The following is a 22,963-nucleotide window of genomic DNA, read 5'->3' as shown; positions in this document are numbered from 1 at the left end:
ATTTCATTTTTACATGACAATTTTACAACTTCTCTTTGAATCTTAGAATTAAACAGGCTGTTTTTGTTACTGTGCCTTTAAGACTGATGTGTGTGACTGTTATTGTGCTTCATTCACAAAGCAGTCCTGGCTGAAACACTCCTTATAACTTCAGTGTGAATAGGCAGAGCTAAACTGCTGTTGTATATCGTATCTAAGAAATGATAACTTTACAGGAGAAGTAAAAAAATACTTTACTTTTAATGTAAGTTAATAGAACCAGAAATTTTTCCATGTCATTTTGGGCCGTTTCTTTTGGCCGGTGCATCATGAAATTTACATTCAGTGTAAAGGGCAATATGTATATATGCAAATACTTGATATATCGCTGCTGTCTGAACAAAACCTTGTATCTCCATTTCTGTTGCTTTTCAGTTTTTGACATAATTTGAAAATGCCTGTTGTCCTTTACATTGTGTGTACATTTCATGATGAACAGGCCAAAAGAAACAGCCTAAAGTGACCTGGAAAAATTCTGGTTCCATTGACTTACATTGAAAGTGAAGTAGGTTTTTTCCTTCTCCTGTAAAGTTACTATTTTGGAGAGGTTTTCTTCCGACAACAGCGATATGTAAATGTATTGGCTTTTCATCACAGAAACAATGAATTCAAAACATGCTATTTTTCAGTTGGATTTCCATAAATGGGCTGTCTAGACTGGGGACTGAATGGTATATTTTGAAAAAATGTTTACAAACTACATCAGACTCTTTTAGGAAAAAATGAGGAAAACTGTTTTCCTGAATATGGGCTCAGTTTTGGTTTAGCTGATCTCCTCAGAGAAATGAATAACTTGCACCTTTTTTAACTGGAAGTGAAATAAATGAAGGGTGCTCTCTGACTTTGCTCAGAAAAAGTGTTCGCCTGAGTGTGAGTGTGTGTGCAGCAGGGACAGGTGGAGGTGATTAGCAGGGCTGGGAGAATCAGAGATAATGAGAGTTCTTGTGCAGATGAGGGTTCCTGTGGGAAAAGGCCTATTTGACTCAGCCTGAGGGAGCCTCTCCTTCAGCACAATGCAGCACAGCACTAATGTGTGCAGCTCACATACTCTTTACCATCCAGCACCTTCCCTGAGAAAACAAGCAGGAGAAGAATCCCATCATTGGCTTCACACCTCACATCCACGCTGACCTCTTTGCTCAGGTCAGGCCATTACAAAACAATTTACCTCCAAAACAGTGAAGCAAACAACATTCTGAACTTAACCCTGGAGTGGTGTTCAGGTCTGTGGGACCCGTTATCAAAAGAAAGATAAGTCCACAGATAAGTTACATTCATTCTTATGGCAGTATTGATTTAAAAAAAAAAAGCAAGAATGTGGTCCGTCCACCAGACAGACAGATGAACACCACGCAAGGGTTAAATGTATGTTATTAGAAAAGCGTTTTGTTGCCGGTGTGAGAGATGATGTGGTAGAAAGTACATTACAGTAATGCGATTACTTTTTCTTGTAACAACGTAACGTAACACATTACAGTATACATTGTAATCACATTACTCTCACTGACTTAAGAATAAGAATTGTGTTACTTGTGTTACTCATATATCCTTATATATACTCATATATACTTATATATAAGAGAACAACATTAAGTTCATGTGATGTGTTGTAAACATACGTTTCCTCTGTGTAGATTTTCTATGTATACCCTTGAATGTAACTTGTGTGTGTGTGTGTGTGTGTGTGTGTGTGTGTGCGCGTGTGTGTGCGTGCACTACATGCCCCAGCAGTAGTGCCACCATGTCACCTAAGCCAGGGGTTGGCAACATGCAACTACAGAGTCACATGTGACTCATTTACTGTCCTGTTGTGGCTCCACTGTAGAATTAGATTTTTAGTAAAAAAAAACAAAAACAATAATAATCCTTCTTTGCAGTTCAACACACATTTAGCAGTAAATTGTCTTAAACATCAGAGTTAAAGTATAACTGTTCATTTACTCTTTAACCCTGAAGATCAGTGCGCAGACTACTGGTCACCGTAGCAACGCATATAACAGTCTCGCCTAGCTAGTAGCTAATGAAACAGCGAAGAAAAAGATTTGAGATGAACATTAATAATTCAGAGACGAATGGATTTGTGTTTCTAATCACTCCAGCTGGTTTCCTGATACGTTTAATCTGCATCGAGAAACCGTCAAACACTGAAAAGTCACAAAGCTGAAGTCATCTTCTCGTTCGAATTTTCTCATTCCACCTTAAATGGTGCCTGCTGCCAGCTTCTTGTTCAAAAATTCAAACAAGAAACTGGCGAATGAGAAGCTCGTAAAATATTGAACATTGAGAACCATTTGAGAACCAAGTAACTATTCCACTTTTGGAAAAGTTTCCTGCTGGAGATGCGAGAAAAGCGGCTATAGCTGAGCTAAAGCTTAAGGTAGACCAAAGTAAGTCTGTGTTTTCATTTATATTAAATTTTTCAGCCTACACTAGGACATCAGCACATACTGAGATCTATTTACAGCCAAAATGGTCAAATAGACATAAAATGTTGTGGCTCCCAATGTAGTTTGATTTTTGCTGAAAGGACAAAATGGCTATTCCTAACATTTGGGTTGTAACCTCTGACCTAATCATAGTATGGAACTGATGAATATGTACTCTATGCTGAAGGAGAGACCCATTCTACACATACCAGACTCCACTTTCACTCAGAAACAGCTGTGTAAGCTGTTCATTTCACTCATAAAATTTTATTACAAGGCAGCTGTTTTTGAACTGTTACTACTGGCTTTCATAGAATCATCCATTCATAAACATTCATTTAACCACCATAACTGGCTGAGTCTTGTTGAAAGGCAGTGATAGTGACCTTGTAATACTGTTACTGTGATTACTTCTTTCTAAATACATTACAGAAATGGGCTACTGAGATCTCTGTTGAACAGATCTGTGTTAAGTAGAGTAATGAATAATAAAGTTACCCTTTCCAGGTAGAAATACGTAAAGTAATCCCAACACAGTTTGAGAGAAGTAATTAGTCATTTGTAATGGATTATTTATTTAGGTCCATTTATTATGGAATAATTGCATATGTGTGTTTTGAATGACGTGTCAATAAAAAACTGAAAGTTTAGGTATGTCAGCCAGGATATACAAACTCTAAAGACATCTACTTTAAGATATCACTGAAACGTTCAGCTTTCTTCCATCGTAAACCCATATAATCCCTCCTCTCCATAATCTGCTCTCAACACATGCCTTGTTTTAAACAGTGTGTTGTGATCGCTTTTGACTGTTAAATTTAACCAAAGCATAAGAATTTTCAAATCATGTTCTTTTAAACAACTATGGTTTAAACAGAGAGGATATTTGGTTTTCATGCATATTTTCTGTCACATGTTTATGTCCCTGTGCACAGACTCATGGGAAATGCAGTCCATATATAGTCAGCATCTTTTGTGTTCCAGAACCGTCCCACTTTTCTAATGTTCAAGACTGTCAAGGATGCTGGCTGTTAACCCACCTGCCGCTGTGAACGTTTGGTTTAACGGTTCTTTCAGTAACTTCTTTTGGAAACGCTCTTCTCTACACTGAGATCACACATCTCCTTTTGTGTATTCAGTTAAAGGAATGAGTAATAATTAATTCTTTCCACTAGCGTCTTGAGAAACTGGGCAGGTTTTCAGATTTACAAATATGCTGTGGCATATTGTGAAGTTTTTCAGAGGTATGCAGGGCATAGTTACAGTTGCTAGGCTATGAAGGACCATCTGGGTAAACCGATTTGCTACATTGCCACCCTGAGGCAGAGCGGTGCTACATCTCAGAAGGTGACCGATTGTGGGTGAAGCAGCTGAACAGCTATTTTTCCCTAACGGACAGCATAATGTCAGTAAGGTTATTTTCAGGGACCCCCCCTAGAATTTTGATTTTGAGACATTCAGGGGGTCCTAGAGGTTAATTAGGGGCAGGCCCCCCTGTTTTTCATATTTTGAAAGTGAGGGTAAACTACACAGGCTACATGTGACATAAGACCCTGCCAGCTTGTTACCTGCTGCTGGCTGTAGCTGCCCTGGATTAAAAGCATTAATGCTGTAGCCCAGTTTGTTTGTTCTATCTATTTATTTAGCTTCTGCGTCTGAAGGTGGAACTAGGGTTGTGTGTAGTGATTAATTTTGGACCAGATAGCCCAGTTTTGAGCTCTGTTGTCATAGAGGTATTCGCTTTGTTAAAGGAGATAACGTGATGTTCTAGCTCTGTCATTGTGCTTCTACCTCTCTGATCTGGATTTTTAGATGCTAATGAACAAAACTAAGCCTTATAAGCCCAAAGGTTGAAATGAAACTGATGCTGCTGGGAGAAATATGACTAAAGACAGTGAAATGCCATGTTTGTGTTATAAAATCAAAAGGGTGCACCTTTAAATTGTTTACGACTCCTCTGTTCTCCTGTCCCATTCAAAACGGAAGAAAATACCAGAAATGTGCATCAGAAAACCAAGGAGATAATACACTATTGATCTTCAGAGGCTATAATGAGTGGTTTTAAAGGGCCCATGTCATGGAAAAACAAAATTTCCTCGCTTTCATTTTAATAGTACATTTCTTTGTAGGATGTAAATGCTGTTAAAATTTCAAAACATACCATTCATTCTGCAGTCTATGCAGTCCATATATAGAAATTAAGCTTCCAAAACAGCGTGTTTTGACAATCGTTTTTGTGATGTCAGGAAAACCAGTACATTTAGCTCTGTCCTTTCACTTCAAGGCTCAATCCCATTTCTTGTTTGTTCGAGTGTCACCTTGCCCATTAGAACGGAGTTAAAGCGGGTAGTGACTGAAATCTTCCCTGTGAAATGGGTCCCTCAAATAAAGAAGAGCATCATTTCATTAACAGCTACCAGTGCTGCTCTCTAGGTGACCCTGCCCGTCTGCAGTGACAGCAGAGGAGGGGAAAGTTCAGCTCCTCACTGCTGGGATTTAGTTCCATTTAGGGAATCATATGCCTTTAAGGGCGTGGGGGCAATTATTTATTTATTTACCCCTAATTCTTCAGTGAGATGAAGCTGAAGTCAGCTATTCGCCAGCTTCTGGTGAAAAATTTCCCATTCCACCTTAAATTGAGCAGCAGTTACATTCTGGTTCTTCAAGCATCAGAACTGCTGGACTATTTAAGGTGGGATGGGAACTTTAGCTCCTAGCTACTGAGACATTAGCAAACTACAACTGATTTTTTTTTATGCTTGTTATGAAGCATGAAGACCATTATACATTGAAATGACATTAAACTCAGGATGTCTGGGCTCTCCCTTAGAGATAGGGTGAGAAGTTCGGTCATCCGGGAGGGACTCGTCGAGAGGAGCCAGCTGAGGTGGTTCGGGCATCTAGTTAGGATGCCTCCTGGACGCCTCCCTCGTGAGGTGTCACAGGCAAGTCCACCAGGGAGGAGACCCCGGGGAAGACCCAGGACACGCTGGCGTGACGATATCGCCCAGCTGGCCTGGGAGCGCCTCGGAATCCCCCTTGGAGAGCTAGTGGAAGTGGCTGGGGAAAGGGAGGTCTGGGCCTCATTGCTTAGGATGCTGCCCCCACGACCCGAACCCCGGAGAAGCGGAAGATAATGGATGGATGGATGGATGGATGACATTGAACTAAGAAAAAATCTTGGTTATTGTCATTTTTTAACAGAAAATTCTCACATTTGTGGGTTTCTTTGGTCTCTTTTTCTCGTAACACTGTGAGTCTCTGAAAAACCTCCATGTAGCCCTAATACTTCACCCTACCCCTCTATCTCAACAAGAATCTGCACACCCTACTCCCTTACCCCATAGCCCCGCGCAAAAGGTGGGCTATGGGGTAAGTGAAAGGGGTGAGGTGTGAAATGAGATTGGGCCTTTGTTCTGGCACATGTGAGTGCACACAGGCACAAATGAAAAACATCAATTAAAAGCTTCAAAACTCATTAAAAATGCAACATAAAGTCATAATGTTACTGTAATTTTGCACTAAACATCTCATCATAGGCGCCGCTGGTTAGCAGAGGAGCTACAAAGCAATAAATGACTAATAAAACTGGCTGAGCTTATACAGTTCGGTTATTAGATGGAGATTAAAGCACATGAAAACTAATACGCCTGATGTAGGATTATTGCATGAGGGAGATGAAGACATTTGTATCTGGTAGCCTGAAGCTCACAGTGTTCCTGCGTTTCTGGTGATGAAACAGGAGCAGAATGTATGAATCTGCACGCACACACAGGTTAGACTGACTGCATGGATTCAGCACCCACAACACGCAGCTACACATTCTCACTGTTACTCTTCAAGTCTTTCCCAGCAGTAGTGGATGAAAACATACCGTTGACCTTGACTGACCCAAACTGTGTTTGAAGCAGCCATCTTACCATGTTACAGTGTTTATGAACAATAATAAACAGCTGAAAGATGCTGTAGAAATGTGATCAAGAATTCTTTCTATTAAAATTCTTTTCAACTTTTTCCAGATAGCCTCAGCCCTAAATTCCTAGTCCTGACCACAGATTAGGAATTTAGAATGCTGGTTTTGTTTTATTCTTCATTTCACTGCACATGGACTTCATATTATGATGCTACCTTTCCTGTAAATACATTTTTATTACATTTTTTTTGTGTGTGTCTTTGTGGGAGGGAGAGTCTTGATTGCTGGGATTAGTTACAGTGGCCTCTCTCTCTCTGTCTCTCTCGCTCGCGCTCTCTCTCACACTCTCTTGTTCACTCTCTGTCTCTCTCTGACTTGGTCTTTTTCTCTCTCTCTCTCTCTTGCTCACTCTTACTGACAGTTAATCCATCTTTTTATTTGCAATCCTTTGTCAAGAAATCTAAAATTGACTTGAAATAATCTCTTTATTATCTAGAGACAGACAGATAGCTAGATAGACAGATACACTATATTGCCAAAAGTATTTGCTCATCTGGCTTCACTCGCATATGAAATTGAGTGACATCCCATTCTTAATCCATAGGGTTTAATATGATGTCAGCCCACCCTTTGCAGCTATAACAGCTTCACCTCTTCTGGGAAGGCTTTCCACAGGGTTAGGTGTGTGTTTATGGGAATTTTTGGCCGTTCTTCCAGAAGCACATTTGTGAGGTCAGACACTGATGTTGGACGAGAAGGCCTGGCTCACAGTCTCCGCTCTAATTCATCCCAAAGGTGTTCTATCGGGTTGAGGTCAGGACTCTGTGCAGGCCAGTCAAGTTCATCCGCAACAAATTCGCTCATCCACGTCTTTATGGACCTGCTTTGTGCAGTGGTGTACAGTCATGTTGGAACAGGAAGGGGCCGTCCCCAAACTGTTCCCACTAATTTGGGAGCATGAAATTGTCAAATCTCTTGGTGCTGAAGCTTTAAGAGTTCCTTTCACTGGAACTGAGGGGCCGAGCCCAACTCCTTAAAAACAACCCCACACGATAATCTCCCCTCCACCAAACTTTACACTTGGCACAGTGCAGTCAGTCAGGTACCGTTCTCCTGGCAACCGCCAAACTCAGACTCATCCATCGGATTGTCAGGCAGAGAAGCTGATTCTTCACTCCAGAGAACACGTCTCCACTGCTCTAGAGTCCAGTGGCGGCGTTTTACACCACTGCATTCGATGCTTTGCATTGCACTTGGTGATGTAAGACTTGGATGCAGCTGCTCAGCCATGGAAACCCATTCCATGAAGCTCTCTACGCTGTTCTTGAGCTGATCTGAAGGCCACATGAAGTTTGGAGGTCTGCAGAAAGTTGGTGACCTCTGTGCACTATGAGCCTCAGCATCCGTTGACCCCGCTCTGTGGCCAACCACTTCGTGGCTGAGTTGCTGTCATTCCCAATCACTTCCACTTTGTTATAATACCACTGACAGTTGACTGTGGAATATTTAGTAGTGAGGAAATTTCATTACTAGACTTGTTGCACAGGTGGCATCCGATCACGGTACCACGCTGGAATTCACTGAGCTCCTGAGAGCGACCCATTCTTTCACATTCTTTACACACCTGTGGCCGTGGAAGTTATTGGAACACCTGAATTAGATCATTTGGATGGGCGAGTGAATACTATTGGAAATACAGTGTAGATAGATAGACATAGATAGACAGATAAACAGACAGACAGATAAACAGACATACAGACAGATATACAGATAGATAGTCAGATAGATAGATTGATTGATTGATTGATTGATTGATTGATTGATAGATAGAAAGACATTGTGATAAATATGTAATTTAGAATTAATGAACATATACTGAGTATATACACTATAATGAATGTGTATGTGTAGTGAGTCAATAGCACTGTCAGTAGAGCTGTAGAAACAGTAAAGTCAGTATATTATACAGTGTCAGAAATCACAAGTAAGTCAGTTCAAGATTACTTAAGAACTTCCTTCTTGTCTCTCCTCTGTGCTCCATTCTGCTTTTCTTCTTTTCTCCCTCTCGTCCTGCCTGCTGTGTTTCCTGTGTGCTGTCGTAATCTGCTCTTTGTGCCTCCTCTTCCTCCTCCTGCTGCCCTTCCTCTCCGTCTGTCCACCATTCTGTCCCTCTGCAGTGGCCACGGATGAGTCAGTTGTATTTTCATCACAGCTTGGACCAGCGAGAATAACAGGCTGCGTCTGGCTTTTGAAACGGGCCTCAAATCCAAACACACAAACAGAATCGGGAGGACACTCTGTTTGATTGTTCAAGGAAAATAAGCTATTGAACGTCTATTGGTGGCCCCTCTGACAAAAAGCTTGACCATCACAAGTGTTTTGGAACATTTCTGGGTGTTTTGACCATCTGTCCAGCCTCAGAGTCTGTAAATTTGTTTGTTTTGTCGGTCTGTGACGTCCATCTATCTGTTGGTCACGTGACACACGCACGTGTTGGTAATCTAGACACCCTTTCAGAGGGTGGTGGTGTTGTTGTTGTGGTTTGTCTGTTTTTACAGCAGTGGTTGTTGTGTTTAGACAGCACTTCAGCAGGTGGGCTTCTTCTCTCCGCTCACCTCTCCTGCTGCTGTGATCTTTTCAGCTCAGGCGTTCCCATGCGAGGATTTTTGTAGCAGAGCAATTTTATGGTTCGACACAAAGCTCATCACTTACGCGGTGCTGAGGGACATTTCACAGAGCAGCTGGACAGATGACCTAACAAAGTCAGGACTGTCCAATAGGAGGACATGTAAGGGATATTTCTTTAAGCCAAACTTCAACTTTAACTAAAACATTCTCCCAGAAAATGTTGTAATAACTTTCCTCAACATGACCTTTGGATGGACACTGCAAAAACTAGTTACCTTATCAAGTAAAAATGATCCCAAATCCAGTATTTCTCCTGTTTCTCCTCGAGCCATTTGAACGTTTTTAATTTACTTTACTTGGTCAACTCTGAAGATGAGACGACACTAAATTCCCAAACTGTCAGTCGGTCTGTGAGGAGCTGGAGAACGAACTGCTGGCTGTACAGCGAGTGGGCGGAGCTCGTTACTCTGACGTAGCAACGAGCTGCTCGTTAAGGAGCTATAATTTGGAGGAAGGAACTGAACATTAAAACATATTAAACGCCGCGTTCACGGCCAGTTTATTCATTTCTTACTGTATTTAACTGCTGTATAAAGAACACATGAGGAGTGCGTTATCTCGAACAACATCACGGCTGTGATGATCTACAGCGGCCAAGTCACAGTCGTGATATTATTTCGCAACAGCACACGCCCTCGAGTGCTCTATTGCTTAAATACTGGCAGATCATTTTGCTTGTTTTAAGAAATGAGCTTGAAACCAGCATAATGATCTGCCAGTATAGTGAGATTTTTACTTAACAAAATTATTCAAACAGGTGAAAATGTCTACAAATAAGCTAAATAATCTTGTATAAGCGCACAACCATCTCAAAATAAGAAATATTAAATATATCGACTAGAATTAAGCATAAAGAGCTCTAAACCAAGCTGTGAAAAGGTGGAAGAATATAAATAAAATAAGTGCACCTCATCATATCATATTCAAGTAAGAGGTTTTAATGAATGAGACCCCTTGTCTCCATTAGTAGTGATAATCTTTCAAGATCAACTGATATATTTAAGCTGTTTTTTGGCTGGTTAGGGATAAAATGACATGAACAAAAGTCACATTGTAGTGTCTTTATGAAACGTTCTCCAGCTCATTCTGGGTATTTTTCTCCTGCAGTTATTCTCTGGGTTTATCCGGACAAAGACTCTTAATATGAAGGTGGGCTAGTTCGCCTGTGTGTCACAGCAGACAGGATCTGGGCATCAGTCGAAGCTGGAGGCGAGAGAGTGTAGCCATGAGCTGACTGTAGAGCTGGCTGTTAGCTAAAAGCCCTGCTGAGGCCGACCACAGCCAGTCAATACAGCGCAAATACTTACGATATCAGTGTCACAGTGCATTACACAGTGTGTTACAGACCTAATGCTGTAGCTTCACAGTCAGTGGACTTTGGGCCTCATTAACCAATATCTTCTTATGTTCTTCTTAAATGTGTTCTTGAGAAAGGTCCTAAGAAAAAGTCACGACATGTTCTTAAACCGCAGAACTGTTCACACCTTTGTGCTCTTGAGTGTGAACAGTCTGTTCTTACCTAAGAACGAATCCCAGATAAGGTGAATGTCAGTATCTTCCTGAAAACAGCGTAAGAAGAAATGTGTTGTTACGAATGGTTGATGAATGAGGCCCATTGTTCTTAAAAAGATATTAAGCCATTGTTTCATTCATGCACAATCAAATGGTTAAGCTGTAAACAAAGCTATGCAGAGTGTGAAACGCTCCATTCTAGAGAAACTCACTGAATTATTCATAGTGGTGGATACCTGAAAATACCTGAAAAATCCCTCAAAGAAAGTCATTACATGAAATGGTTACCAAGATATTACCTGATGCCTGAGACATTGTTTTATGATAGGATTGAAATCAGGCTTTGGCTTAAAACATGTATATATTATCCATTTTCTAAGCCGCTTCTCCCTCTGGGTCTCGGGGGGGTGCTGTAGCCTATCCCAGCGGTCATTGGGCGGAAGGCAGGATACACCCTGGACAGGTCACCAGTCCATCGCAGGGCAGACAGACATACACAGACAGTCACTCACACCCAGGGGAAGTTTAGCATGTCCAGTCCGCCTGACTGCATGTCTTTGGACTGTGGCAGGAAACCAGAGAACCCGGAGGAAACCCACACAGACACGGGGAGAACATGCAAGCTCCACACAGAGAGGACCCCAGTCACCCGGCTGGGGAACCGAACCCAGGCCCCCCTCGCTGCGAGGCGACAGCGCTACCCACCGTGCCGCCTTATAAATGATATTATATATCATTAACATTCCATATAAAAACTCAGAAGGCACATACAGGTTCACTGGTGGTTTCGGATAGTAAATAAAATGGCTATATTTCTGTTGTAGACACGGTGACCCCTGGTTCCCATCACCACCACTGTAAAGAAACCTGAGTATTTGTTTCTCTAAAATGAAGCATTTCACATTAAACCACTCTGAATGACTTCGTTTGCATCTCAAATGAACTGAACAGATGTTTTAAAAAATGTGTAGAATTTGTTCCTGTATGTAGTAACTGTTCAAAACACCAACAAACACAAATGGTTGGTTTCTGTGTCGTACATGTTTGACGGACAAACCTAGAGGTTCTCCCTGGTCAGATTGGCCAGTTCTGTTTTTTGAAGATCTTTGCAACACCTGCAAAAATTGGAATACTAATGTTTGGTGCGTTGGGAGTGTTTGGTTGTTGTGCTCTGGCTTGTAAAGGAATCCTGTAGAAGGTCCCATGGTCGTACTATAGATGGGTCATTCTGTAGAAATGTCCATTTTTGTGTCCCTAGCGTTTACAGATATATTACACTTAAAAAGTTGTTAGGGTTACGTTTTTTTAACATTTTCATATAAAACAATTTTGTTTACACCTTCTTCAGCCATGGATTTAGCAATATTGTTTTTTAAGTTCCGCCCAATGACAGCTGGGATAGGCTCCTGGACCCCAACGCAACCCAGAAGGATAAGCGGTATGGATGATGTGTGTGTGTGTGTGTGTGTGTGTGTGTGTGTGTGTGTGTGTGGTGTATATGTGCTTCATAAGTCAATTATCTAGAATTCCAAGCACCACAGAAGTGCTCGTCCCCACAGTCATGTGTAAACACATTTTTCTGCTATTTTAACTACAATAATCTGTACATGACTATGGAACATATAAATTAAATGGTATTAAGAAAATAAATGCCAAATAAAAATGATAAAAAATATGAAAGTTGTTGTCCCCAGGAGTCGTGTCACTGGTGTTTGATCTCTTTTTTAAAAAATAAAAGTCATACTGATGACATCACTTGACTTCCTTTTACCTGTTTTCTGAGGATTTCTGAAGAAAAGCTCCTGGTGAATTCCCTGCGTCTTTTCAGTTATCAGAAATTTTCTCATTTAGCTCATGTCTTTATATGAAGCTTTTAGTTGACGTCACTGGTGTGACCGACTTTATTGTCAGGCACTTGTGAAAAAACAGCATGAATGGATTAAATGACATATTTTTTGTGGATATTCCATAATTCACAACACATGCTTTGATGCTGTGAAGCAGCCACTTTGGGAAATATACATTTTTCATTAAAATTGTCTCTGCTGTTACCTTTGTAATGTGTAACACCAGTGACTCCTATGGATAGACAGAAAAGTGGACGTTCCTGTAGAATGACCCAGATCTTCTTCATAAAGAAGATCACTGAGGGGTCCTCTTCCACTCAGAGGAGAGCACAGGCATCGACGACAACACACACATAGACTTATTTTAGGCATATTTCTCATCACGACCTCATTCCTTTTCTGACTGGGGGCCCACAGAAGAATAGCAGTAGTGAAGAGGAAGTAATGGGGCTGACAGGAGCTGGGGGTGATGATGCCATCACCACGCTATCTGACCTGCATTCCTCCATAACTAACCACCTCCACCCCCCCATTTTTCTCTCTCTCTCTCTCTCTCTCTCTCTCTCTCTCTCTCTCTCTCTGTGTCTCTCTCTCTGTCTCTCTCTCTCTCTCTCTCTCTCTCTCTCTCTGTGTCTCTCTGTCTGTCTCTCTCTCTCTCTCTCTCTCTCTCTCTCTCTCTCTCTCTCTGTCTCTCTCTGTGTGTGTCTCTCTCTCTCTCTCTCTGTGTCTCTCTCTCTCTGTGTCTGTGTCTCTCTCTCTCTCTCTCTCTCTCTCTCTCTCTCTCTCTCTCTCTCTCTCTCTCTCTCTCTCCAGTTGCTGTGCTCGTCTGTGCAGCAGGTGCTGTTTGAGGAGGAGGAGCGCGTGGGCAGGCTGGAGGAACGCGTGGCGGAGCTGCAGCAGAAGAACGAGCAGCTGAAGTCTCGCGTGGGGAAGCTGAAGCGCTCGCTGAGGAAAGCCCGCAGAAGCAGCCGCCGTAAGCAGCGCGAGCACCTCGAGCTCCAGCAGCGCCTCAGCAGCTCACACTCAACCTCAACTCATCACTTCAACCACATCGCTCCTCCACACAAACCCTCGCATCCTACACATGGGCTCTGAGGGCATGCGCGATGCCCGGACTCCTGCAGGCTGCTGGGCAGTCTCTTATGCCAGTGTACACTCGCTTTACGTGATCACCTTATGTGTCAGACCCTTACGCATGCTAGATGCTACTGTCAGTGTGGTGAAGATTCGGTACTCGACTGCACACCGACATTGAAGTGGGTGGAAAAAATAGTGCTGTCAAAGGGTTAAAACAATTAATCGTGATTAACCTTGCTAGCTTGTTGCAGTTAATCATTAATAATGATTTGTTTGTTGTAGTTATTCTTGATTGACCGTGCTAGCTTGTTTCAGTTAACCGCAATAAATTGTTGCAGTTAATCGTGATTAATCACATTAGTCTATGTTCATGATTAACTGGGCTTGCTTGTTGCAAATAATCATGGTTACTCACATAAAGTTTTGCAGTTAATCATGATTAATCGCATTAGTTTGATATTGTTATTCACAATTGATCGTGCTAGCTTGTTGCAGTTAATCAAGATTAATCTCATTAAATTGTTGCAGTTAATTGTGATTATTTGCATTAGCTTTAGTTATTCATGAATAACCATGCTAGCTTGTCACAATCACATTAAATGGTGATTAATCGCATTAGTTTGTTATAATTATTCATGATTAACTGTGCTAGCTTGTCACGGTTAATCATGATTAATCGCATGAAATTGTTGCAGTCAATTGTGATTAATAGCATTAGTTTGTATTGGTTATTCACGATTAACCGTGCTAGCTTGTCTCAGTTAATCACGATGAATTATATAAGTTTGTTGCAGTTCATCATGATTAATCGCATTAGTTGTAGTTGATGGCGATTAATCACATTTGACTTATTTGAAGGATTTTTTCCATTTAAAAAGCGATGCATTCTGTTATAGCTGTATGAGAATGTATTCATTACCTTAAATGCATCAGTTTTAACATACAATTGTATGAATGCAGCGCGGACATGTACACAGTTTCCTTATTCGATCAAGAGGAAAGAGAGGGCTGCACAGTGGCAGAGACATAGCAACATTGCATGAGCAGCTGGGCTTCAAATTAGAACTATGGATGGTTCAAAGGGTCAGACTATGAAAATGCACTAGGCGCTAACAACGTTAACTTTGACACCATTACAAAAACCAAATGTACTTAATGGTCAAACCGAAACTCCTTTCAAAATTCAGGGGAAGAATTTGTGAAACGTTTTAAATGATTTTTTATGCAATATTAAACTTATTGTGGCCTATTTTTCAGAAACACCCTGCGACTCTGCACAAACTTTTACTCTCAACAGCCAAATTTGAACCGAATTTTAACAACGTCCTCATAGCGGCCGTGTCGATGAGCGATGTTATTTGCTTCATTGTAATGCAGCATAATGGTAGAAATAATCCCAGGCTATATTTACTCAAAGCTATAAATCAACTTGTCGAAATAATCCCAGGTTATATTAATCCAGTGCAATTTGTAACAATTACTCATATATTCTGTGCCCAAATCAGTCCAGTACATACTGTTCAACCTCGAGGGTATGACTACGAATGTCGAAACATTAAGTTTGATTTTACAGCTTTGTAAATTACAAGTAAAAGTTTCTTATTTGTGAGCAGCTAAATGTGTTGCATATGGAACTTTTTTGTGTGAAGGCAGTGTGTTATTAATCAGCTGCTCCCATCTCTGTAATTGAAAACAGCACTATGTAAAATATTTGGTTAAAACTGGAAGAAGTAGCATTACTGAGTCAGGAGAAAACAGAGCACATTAAAAAATGGTGAGTGTGTTGCTGTGAGTCGCCCTGTAAAGCCTGATCATTTAAAAGAGCTCGATGTTGAGGCCTCACATGCAACATCAACATTAAACAGATGATAATGACAGAGGTGGAAAATACAGGTCCAGAAAGTAAAAATCCTTCCCCGGATTTTGTTCCATCTGCCCGGACAGCTCTGCTCGTGGTTTGATCTAACTAGAGAAGCCAGGCCATTGGAACAAAATGCTGGGAAGGATCTTTACTTTCTGGACTTGAATTTTCCGCCTCTGATGACAGTAGGTCGGAAGATGTGTCAGATTCATCTGCTTGTGGGGGTCCAAAGCACAACATCACAAAACATTCTTCCGCATGTTGTGTGCAATTACAAATTTCCACCAGAGAGGTCTCCAAATCCCCCAAACTTACTTAGTGTAGCTCTAAACCGATATTTCTTATCCTGCATATATCTGTCATAAAGATAAATTACAGACATCCTGTGGAAAAATGACATTATGCCTCCTCTGCACCAAAACTAATCCTGTCCAAATTGTACATTACAAGTAATTCATGAATGTTTTCCCATTATTTCTACCTTCTTGCAGCTCATCTTTCTTTCTCAGCCTTAATCAGGTTAGTTAACCTGCTTTGCTTGGTTGAAATGTGAAATGTAAAATGGGACTATCTGAAATGCTGTCCGAAACAGTTTCTGGAGATTGTAAATACAGCAACTTTTGCAATGTTTGATCCATATATTTTTACAATAAATATCCGCAATGTAAACCATCTTGCTGTGCTCGGTTCATAGAAATTAGTCATGCTTCTTTCATGTACCCACATGATCAGTCCGGGTCCATGATTCAGCTCCATGTTGGAAAAAGTGATTGAAAGGGGTTGAGTGTTTGGCCGCTTGGCTCAGATTCTGTTGACCCCCTGAAGTTGTGTGGGAGGGCGGGGGGGCCAGGGTTTTCAGACAGCCTGTGTGAGTGAGTATGTGTGCAACGTAGAAGTGGAAAACAGATACTTTCAGAGGCTGTAAGCACAGAATCCCCTGCATTCTTCCCTTCAGTATACAGTAAGCTCCTGCTTTGCACTCCAAACAAGCTTCAGGCTCACCCACACCCCAAACCCACCGTTTGTAATGTGTGTTTAGGGAGCAGAGAGCACACTTAAAAATGACTGATAAATTTCTCCTCAGGTTTCAGTGCAGAATTTCTATTTGCTGCGTTTGCCATATTGGGAAACACGTGAGCCGCTTATCCTTCTGGGTCATGGGAGGGGGGTGCTGGAACCTATCCCAGCAGTCACTGAGTGGAAGGCAGGAAACAACCTGGACAGTTCGCCAGTCCATCGCAGGACAGCAAAAACAGACACATACATTCACACCTAGGAGCAATTTAGCATGTTCAGTTGGTCTGACTGTAGTCCTTGGACTGCGGGAGGAAACCGGAACCCCCAGAGGAGACCCACACAGACACGGGGAGAACATACAAACTCCACACAGAAAGGACCCTGGTCACCGGCTGGGGAATTGAACCCAGCCCTTCATATTGTGGGGCGACAGTGCTAACCACTGCATCTTATATTTTAAATATGTGTCCCAATACATTCAGTTTTTTCCCCCCAGTATGTTATATTCAGAAAATAAATCTAGTGTAAAACTGTGAATTAAAATAGACAGGAGTGTGTTCTCTGTAGAAGATGTGTTAACTTGACTTTAAACTTTTTACTTAAATCAACAAAACATGTCATTTGTCCCGGGGCACCCAAACCTTTGCAACTGTACATGGATGACATTGCCAGATTTACCAAAGCTGAACTCCCCTTTAAGTGAGCTGGTAGGTTTGACTGCTCTGTCAGCCGTGAGGTTCCTGTGAGTTTGGTGGACAGCGGTATAGAGAATGAGGGAGTGGAGCTCCATCCAGAACAACAGAGGAGAGACTGTTACATCAGCACACACAGCCAGCCCAAACACACGTTTTTAGGGTTATATAAAGTGTTTGAACAGCTGAACTCTTTTTTGTAGGCTTGGGATCAGAGACACAGAGAGCAGAGGAGCGCCAGAGAGACTGTGTCCAGTGTCCACACCTCCTGCCACTGGCCAGAGGGGTGTTTGTGTTAGGAGGGGGGGTCAGAGAACAAGGACAGAGAGGAAGCACACATGAAAATACAGCACTGTGTTAAAGTCAGAGAATGTTTATTTCATTTCCAGTCAAACTGGCTATTGAACACAAGTTGTTAATTTTTTCAGGAGATATTTCTGAGCAGATTAGATTAAAATAACCTGATTGCATTAGGAAGGAGAAAATCAAAGGAAAACAAGTGAGAAAATGATTTAAAGATCTAAACATGCACGACTGGCACAGTGAAAAAAAGCTGTAAAAGGTTTGACAAAACAGTGTTAAAAATGTGTTTTCATAATGATGGTAGCATTCTGTAAAATTACTCTCATTTCATTTCTAAGAAGCACTGCCTTCTACTGTCATTCAATAATTTTGCTAGGTATACAATATTTTACCATAAAAATAACCTTGAATGTGATCATTTTTTTTGTAAATTTACATTCTATTTCTGTAAATGTACAGCAAATTTTTCTAAAATTTAATTTAAAATTGTAAAATTTCTAAAAGTACATTTTTCTAAAATGCAGTATATGTGTGTGGTTTATTTACATGTATTTAACTTTTATTTTTTAAAAATTGGGTATTGACTGCCTTCTGCCCAATGACGGCTGGGATAGGCTCCAGCACCCCCTGCGACCCAGAAGGAGAAGCAGCTTAGAAGGTGTGTGTGTGTGGGGGGGTACTGACTATTCAATGTTATAGAACAAAATAGTAAAAAAAAATAAAAGTATGTGATAAACCACCAAAACTGTCCCATCAGATTAAGACTTTTATTTTGGAGAAAACCAACTCCACTTTTGCTTCGGAGCCACAGGAAAGCCAAAAATGAAGACAAACAGAGAAGCTGCTGGTGTCCTCGGAATAAAGCACTGACCAGCACAGAGTCCAGACCTCGACATCACTGAATTTGTTTGGTATTATGAAAAGCAAAAAATGCAACCAACTTCTAACACTGAACTTCGGAGATGTGGCTGCAGATTTTTTTAAAGAACTGAAAGCGAGCTTCATGAAAAGAATGGAAGCTGTAATGAAGGTGAAGAGCGATAGTTGTTGAGGCTTTTCTGTAATTGTCTTCTTATTTTCTGCTTTTCTCAACGCTGAAAAATAAATATGTTATACTTAAGGGCTGTTTTAACTGGAAGTGAAATGAATGAAGGGACGTTTGCACAGTACTGTATATATACTGCACATTCAGGGCTGCAGTCCTCTTTAACTGCACCCCCGGCTCTTCCGCTGGTGAAACCCAGCCAGCGTCATGCGGACTAATGGAATGTAAGAAATGTCCCGGATCTTTAGATGATGTTTCTTTAAGTCTAGCTGACAGGTGGTCTCTGCAGCGTCTCTGCATCTGCTTTAGTGTGTACGAGGGAATGTGAGTTCGACTAGAGGAAAACGTAAATGAGCATGTGTTCTCCTCTTATTAATAAATAAATAAACAAACAAATAAATAAGGGCTTCTTATTTACTGCCTAAAGGTTTCTTGAATTAATAATCATTTTGTCTGTGAATTATTAAAGAGCTCTACACATTCTCCAAACTTATTTTGGGTCGAAAGTGATTAAATACGCAGTCTGTAAGAGTGATGCTCACGTTCAGGAGAACATCTGCCATCAGGCTTCAGGCCACTGACGGGATGAACAACAAAGCGATGAAGAAAAAATGAGAGAGGGAGAGTGTGAGGGAGAGAGAGCCTGAAAAAGAGGTTGGAGCTTAGCAGGAGTGTTTGGCTGCTTTCTGTTGACCCCTGAAGCTGGGGGGGGGGGATTGGGGATTGGAGGGGGGGGGCGGGGGGGGTTGGGGATTGGAGGGGGGGGCAAAGGAGATCAGACCTTTCTGTCAGCCTGTGTGAATGAGAATGTGTGTAATAAAGTAAGAAAACATACTTTGAAAGGGCTACAAGGGCCGAGACCCCCACATTCTAGCCCCCTTCTTGCGATAAGCCTTGCTTTACTCTCTGACCTGAAGGCTTAAAGAGGAATTCCACCTGTTTTCTAAAGTCTCTGTATAATTAAATGGTTAAGATGTAAACCAGGCCATTCAGAGCAGTTTGGTGTGAAACGCTCTGTTCTAGAGAAACTTAGAGTCAGAACTGTTCACAGTGGTGGTGATGGGAACCAGACGTCCACCTCTAAAAGCTCCCTCACAGAAAGCTTCTATATACAATTGTTATGAATACTCCACCTGGTCCTTGAGACAGTTTTATGATAGTTTTGAAATATACTGTATATAATATGAAATATATCTTTAGTCCCTTCATTGGTGGAAAGCTACAGTCGTGTGCAAAAGTTTGAACACCCTTAGTCAAATGAGGTTTTATTTATTTTTTAGGAGAAAATAAATGAACTTATTCTCTAAACAGAACAAACTTAAATGTGACATATCAAATTTTAGTGCAGATTTTATATTCATTTGCTGAGTTTAACATATTGGGAAACACACTAAAATATTAAAGAATTATGCCCTAACAGGCCACACTTCATGGTTTATTCAGCAAATGTTGTTATATTCAGCAAATAAACCTTAACTCTGTATTAAAATAAGTGTAAGATGTGTAGGATGATGTAGATTTTTTCCAGATTTACCAATATTTTATCATGATCAACACTATATATATATATAAAAACATCATTTGGATAGTACATAAAATATCTATAGTTGTGTTGTAGACACTGTGACCTCTGGTTCTCATCACCACCACTGTAAAGAAATCTGTGTCTAAGTTTCTCTACAATCGCGCGAATGTCTTTGTTTACATTCAAATCATGAAATTGTACAGACATTTTGGAAGTTTGGTGGAATTCCCCTTTAAAGCTTTCCATTTTAAATCTTTGGTGTGTGTGAGAGTGTGTGAAGTGCATAAACACTCAAGTAAGTGCTTTAAATGCTTGTGTGCGAGTGTCTGCTTTTGGAAAGCTACTTCGTTCATGATCACCCTGATTTTCCAAATCACTCAGCCAACGGAAACTGGAAACAGTGACAAAATACAGAGCGGCGCCCAGTTACTGCAGCGAATCACTCTCAGACTCACAAACACAGGACAACATAACAAATGAACGGGACTGTTCATTAAGGGTTACTCAACATCAGCTCCTGGGCCGCTCTCGGACTTCAAGAACACACTGAGTCACTTATGGGATGGGGCGCACATGGATAGACTAACTGGGCCGTTTCACAGCTGTGTGTAAGTAGATAATAGCAGGTAAGAGGAAACTGCTTCTCAGAAACCACAGCACCCATTTTAAAGAGTTGTATTAAAGTCTATTTTTAACCATATTCGTCTCCTCTAAAGCATTCACGACTTCTTCCTGAAGAAAAGGTGCCATACCAGAAGGCAAAGCTGTGATCAGATTAAATATGCAACATTTTTCAGTATTTGGGAAAAAAGCTGAAAATATTTAACAAAATTACACAGAAGTCTCAATAACTAAAGATAATATCAGGTTTTTACTAGTGAGTCTCTCTGTTCCTTCATTATAGCTTCCATTCTTTTCAGGAGACTCGCTTTCAGGTCCTGAAAGAATCTGCAGAAACACCTCCCAAGTTCAGTCTTAGAAGCTGGTTTTGCATTTTCTGCTTTTCAGGATCCAAATAATCAAAAATGCACTGAGGTGATGTTCTGGACTCTGGGGTGGTCAGTCCATTTTCATCTTTCTTCTTTTTTGTCTGTTCCCTTTTCTCAGTAAGGACATTTGTACACACTAGTGGAGTCTGTTCCACAGCTCGAGTGCATGCAGTCATTAAAGCAAAAAGGGGGACATACGGTACCAAATACTACGAAATTCTGAGGTTCATGTCAAAATGGCAGAGACTACTTTTTATTCAAATTGTTATGCAAGACCAGCTCTAAAGAACAAATTACACAAATACAGCTTCATTTACAACCAGAAAAGTGCATTTCCTGAAGCAAATGCAGAGTGAATGGGCAGCGTAAGCAGTTCCCAGGCGGTTACTAGGGTGTTGTTAGCGGTTACTAGGGTGTTGTTAGTGGTTACTAGGGTGTTGCTGAACTGTTACTATAATATTTTAGGTGGTTGGAAAGGTATTAATAAATCGTAAATAGTGGTTGCTATGATGTTGCTAGGTGGTTGCTAAGGTGTTGCTAGGTGGTTCCTATGGCATCCCAGGTGGTTGCTAGGGCATTGCTGAACTGTTACTATGGTATTTTAGGTGGTTAGAAAGGTATTGATAAGTAGTTGCTGCGGTATCCCACGTGGTTGCTAATGTGCTGTTAGGTGGTTGCTAGGGTATCCAGCAGCACTGCTGTGTATGATCCACTCAGACCAGCGCAACACACACTAACACACCACCACCACATCAGTGTTACTGCAGTACTGAGAATAATTCACCACCCAAATAGCACCTGCTCTGTGAGGGTCCATGGGGGTCCTGATCACTGAAGAACAGGGTAACAATGTATCAGAGAAACAGATGGACTACAGTCTGTAACTGTAGAACTACAAAGTGCAGCTATACAGTAAGTGGAGCTGATAAAATGGACAGTGAGCGTAGAAACAAGGAGGTGGTCAGAATGTTATGCTTGATTGGTGTATTTATGTATTTTTATATGAAAGTATTGGGAGACTACACAACCTGAGCTTGAATTCAGCTGTTTTAGGAAGTCACGCTCTGTAGAACTGAAGATTTATCGTTTTAATAAGCTGAGAACTCGGCCAATAAAAACACTGCTCCGCTGTGCTGTCGGTGGCCAGCTTTCTCAACAACACAACTGTCCATAAAAACATTGGAAGGAAAGGATGACTATTCTCCTCTGTTGCTATGCAACACACCAGCCAAATGAGCATCTCTACAGTCCTGTGCATCACCTGTGTGAGCCTGAGGGTTACCTTCTGAGCGCAGAGATGCTCAGCACTGCAGTGTGGTCAGCAGCAGCTTACAAAGACCCAGGCTGGTTGTATCTGAACAGAGGAGGAAAGAGTTAACCTTCACTCATCAACCAGCAGTGGCAGATGAAGCACATAAACCATGTACCTGAGTTAAAGTAGAGATACCCAAGGTAAAATATTACTCCAGTAATAGTAGTAGTTCCTCCCTTTAGACCTCCACTTGAGTAAAAGTACTAAAGTATTTACCTTCAAATGTACTTAAGTTTCAAAAGTAAAAGTACTAAAAAGATGAATTAACTTAATGCACCTTAGTTCCAAGTTTAAGTTTAATAAAAACTGGCTTTAAACTCAGGATTACAAATGAGCTCCTTTACTATGTTGATCTGTAGGCCTCTGTTCATAAACATAAACCAGAACAAACTAATTTACTATAAAATGAAATGGAGTTTGTCAAGAAAAGGTGGAAGTGGAGATCTAAAGGGAGGAGTTATTTTACTGGAGTCAAGTAATTGAATGAAACTGCATTCCTCTACATATTTACACTCCAGAAGTACAGAAAACTGACAGTAATAACAAAAAAATACGTTTTTTAAATTGATCTAAGGAACAAATTTTGCCACCCAACACTCACATAAAAGGAAAGTGCACTATTCTGCTTGGTGACCGTTTGATGTGACAGGGTGCAGGTCATCTCTGCCCATCACATGCATGTGCCTTGGGGCCATAAGCGCAGATGAGTGGTCCCTG

The 22,963-nt window shown here is 41.1% G+C and overlaps 2 protein-coding genes across 2 annotated transcripts in view; one reads left to right on the top strand and one right to left on the bottom strand.

The window, feature by feature from the left end:
* ccdc3a (coiled-coil domain containing 3a) overlaps positions 1–16,035 on the top strand; it is a 31,617-nt gene extending 15,582 nt beyond the window's left edge. The window contains exon 3 of the mRNA XM_017698886.2: positions 13,239–16,035. Within this exon, the coding sequence (XP_017554375.1) occupies positions 13,239–13,520 (282 nt within the window). The 3' untranslated portion in view covers positions 13,521–16,035. The remainder of the gene's footprint in view (positions 1–13,238) is intronic.
* The window catches only part of cax1 (cation/H+ exchanger protein 1), a 1,125,587-nt gene that overhangs the window by 902,798 nt on the left and 199,826 nt on the right, over positions 1–22,963 (bottom strand). The gene's annotated exons all lie outside the window — the stretch shown is intronic.

Source organism: Pygocentrus nattereri, chromosome 1 (genome assembly GCF_015220715.1).
Source record: "Pygocentrus nattereri isolate fPygNat1 chromosome 1, fPygNat1.pri, whole genome shotgun sequence".
Classification (NCBI taxonomy): Eukaryota; Metazoa; Chordata; class Actinopteri; order Characiformes; family Serrasalmidae; genus Pygocentrus; species Pygocentrus nattereri.
Note: the sequence above shows the minus strand (reverse complement) of the source record. Positions and strands in the feature narration are given on the sequence as shown.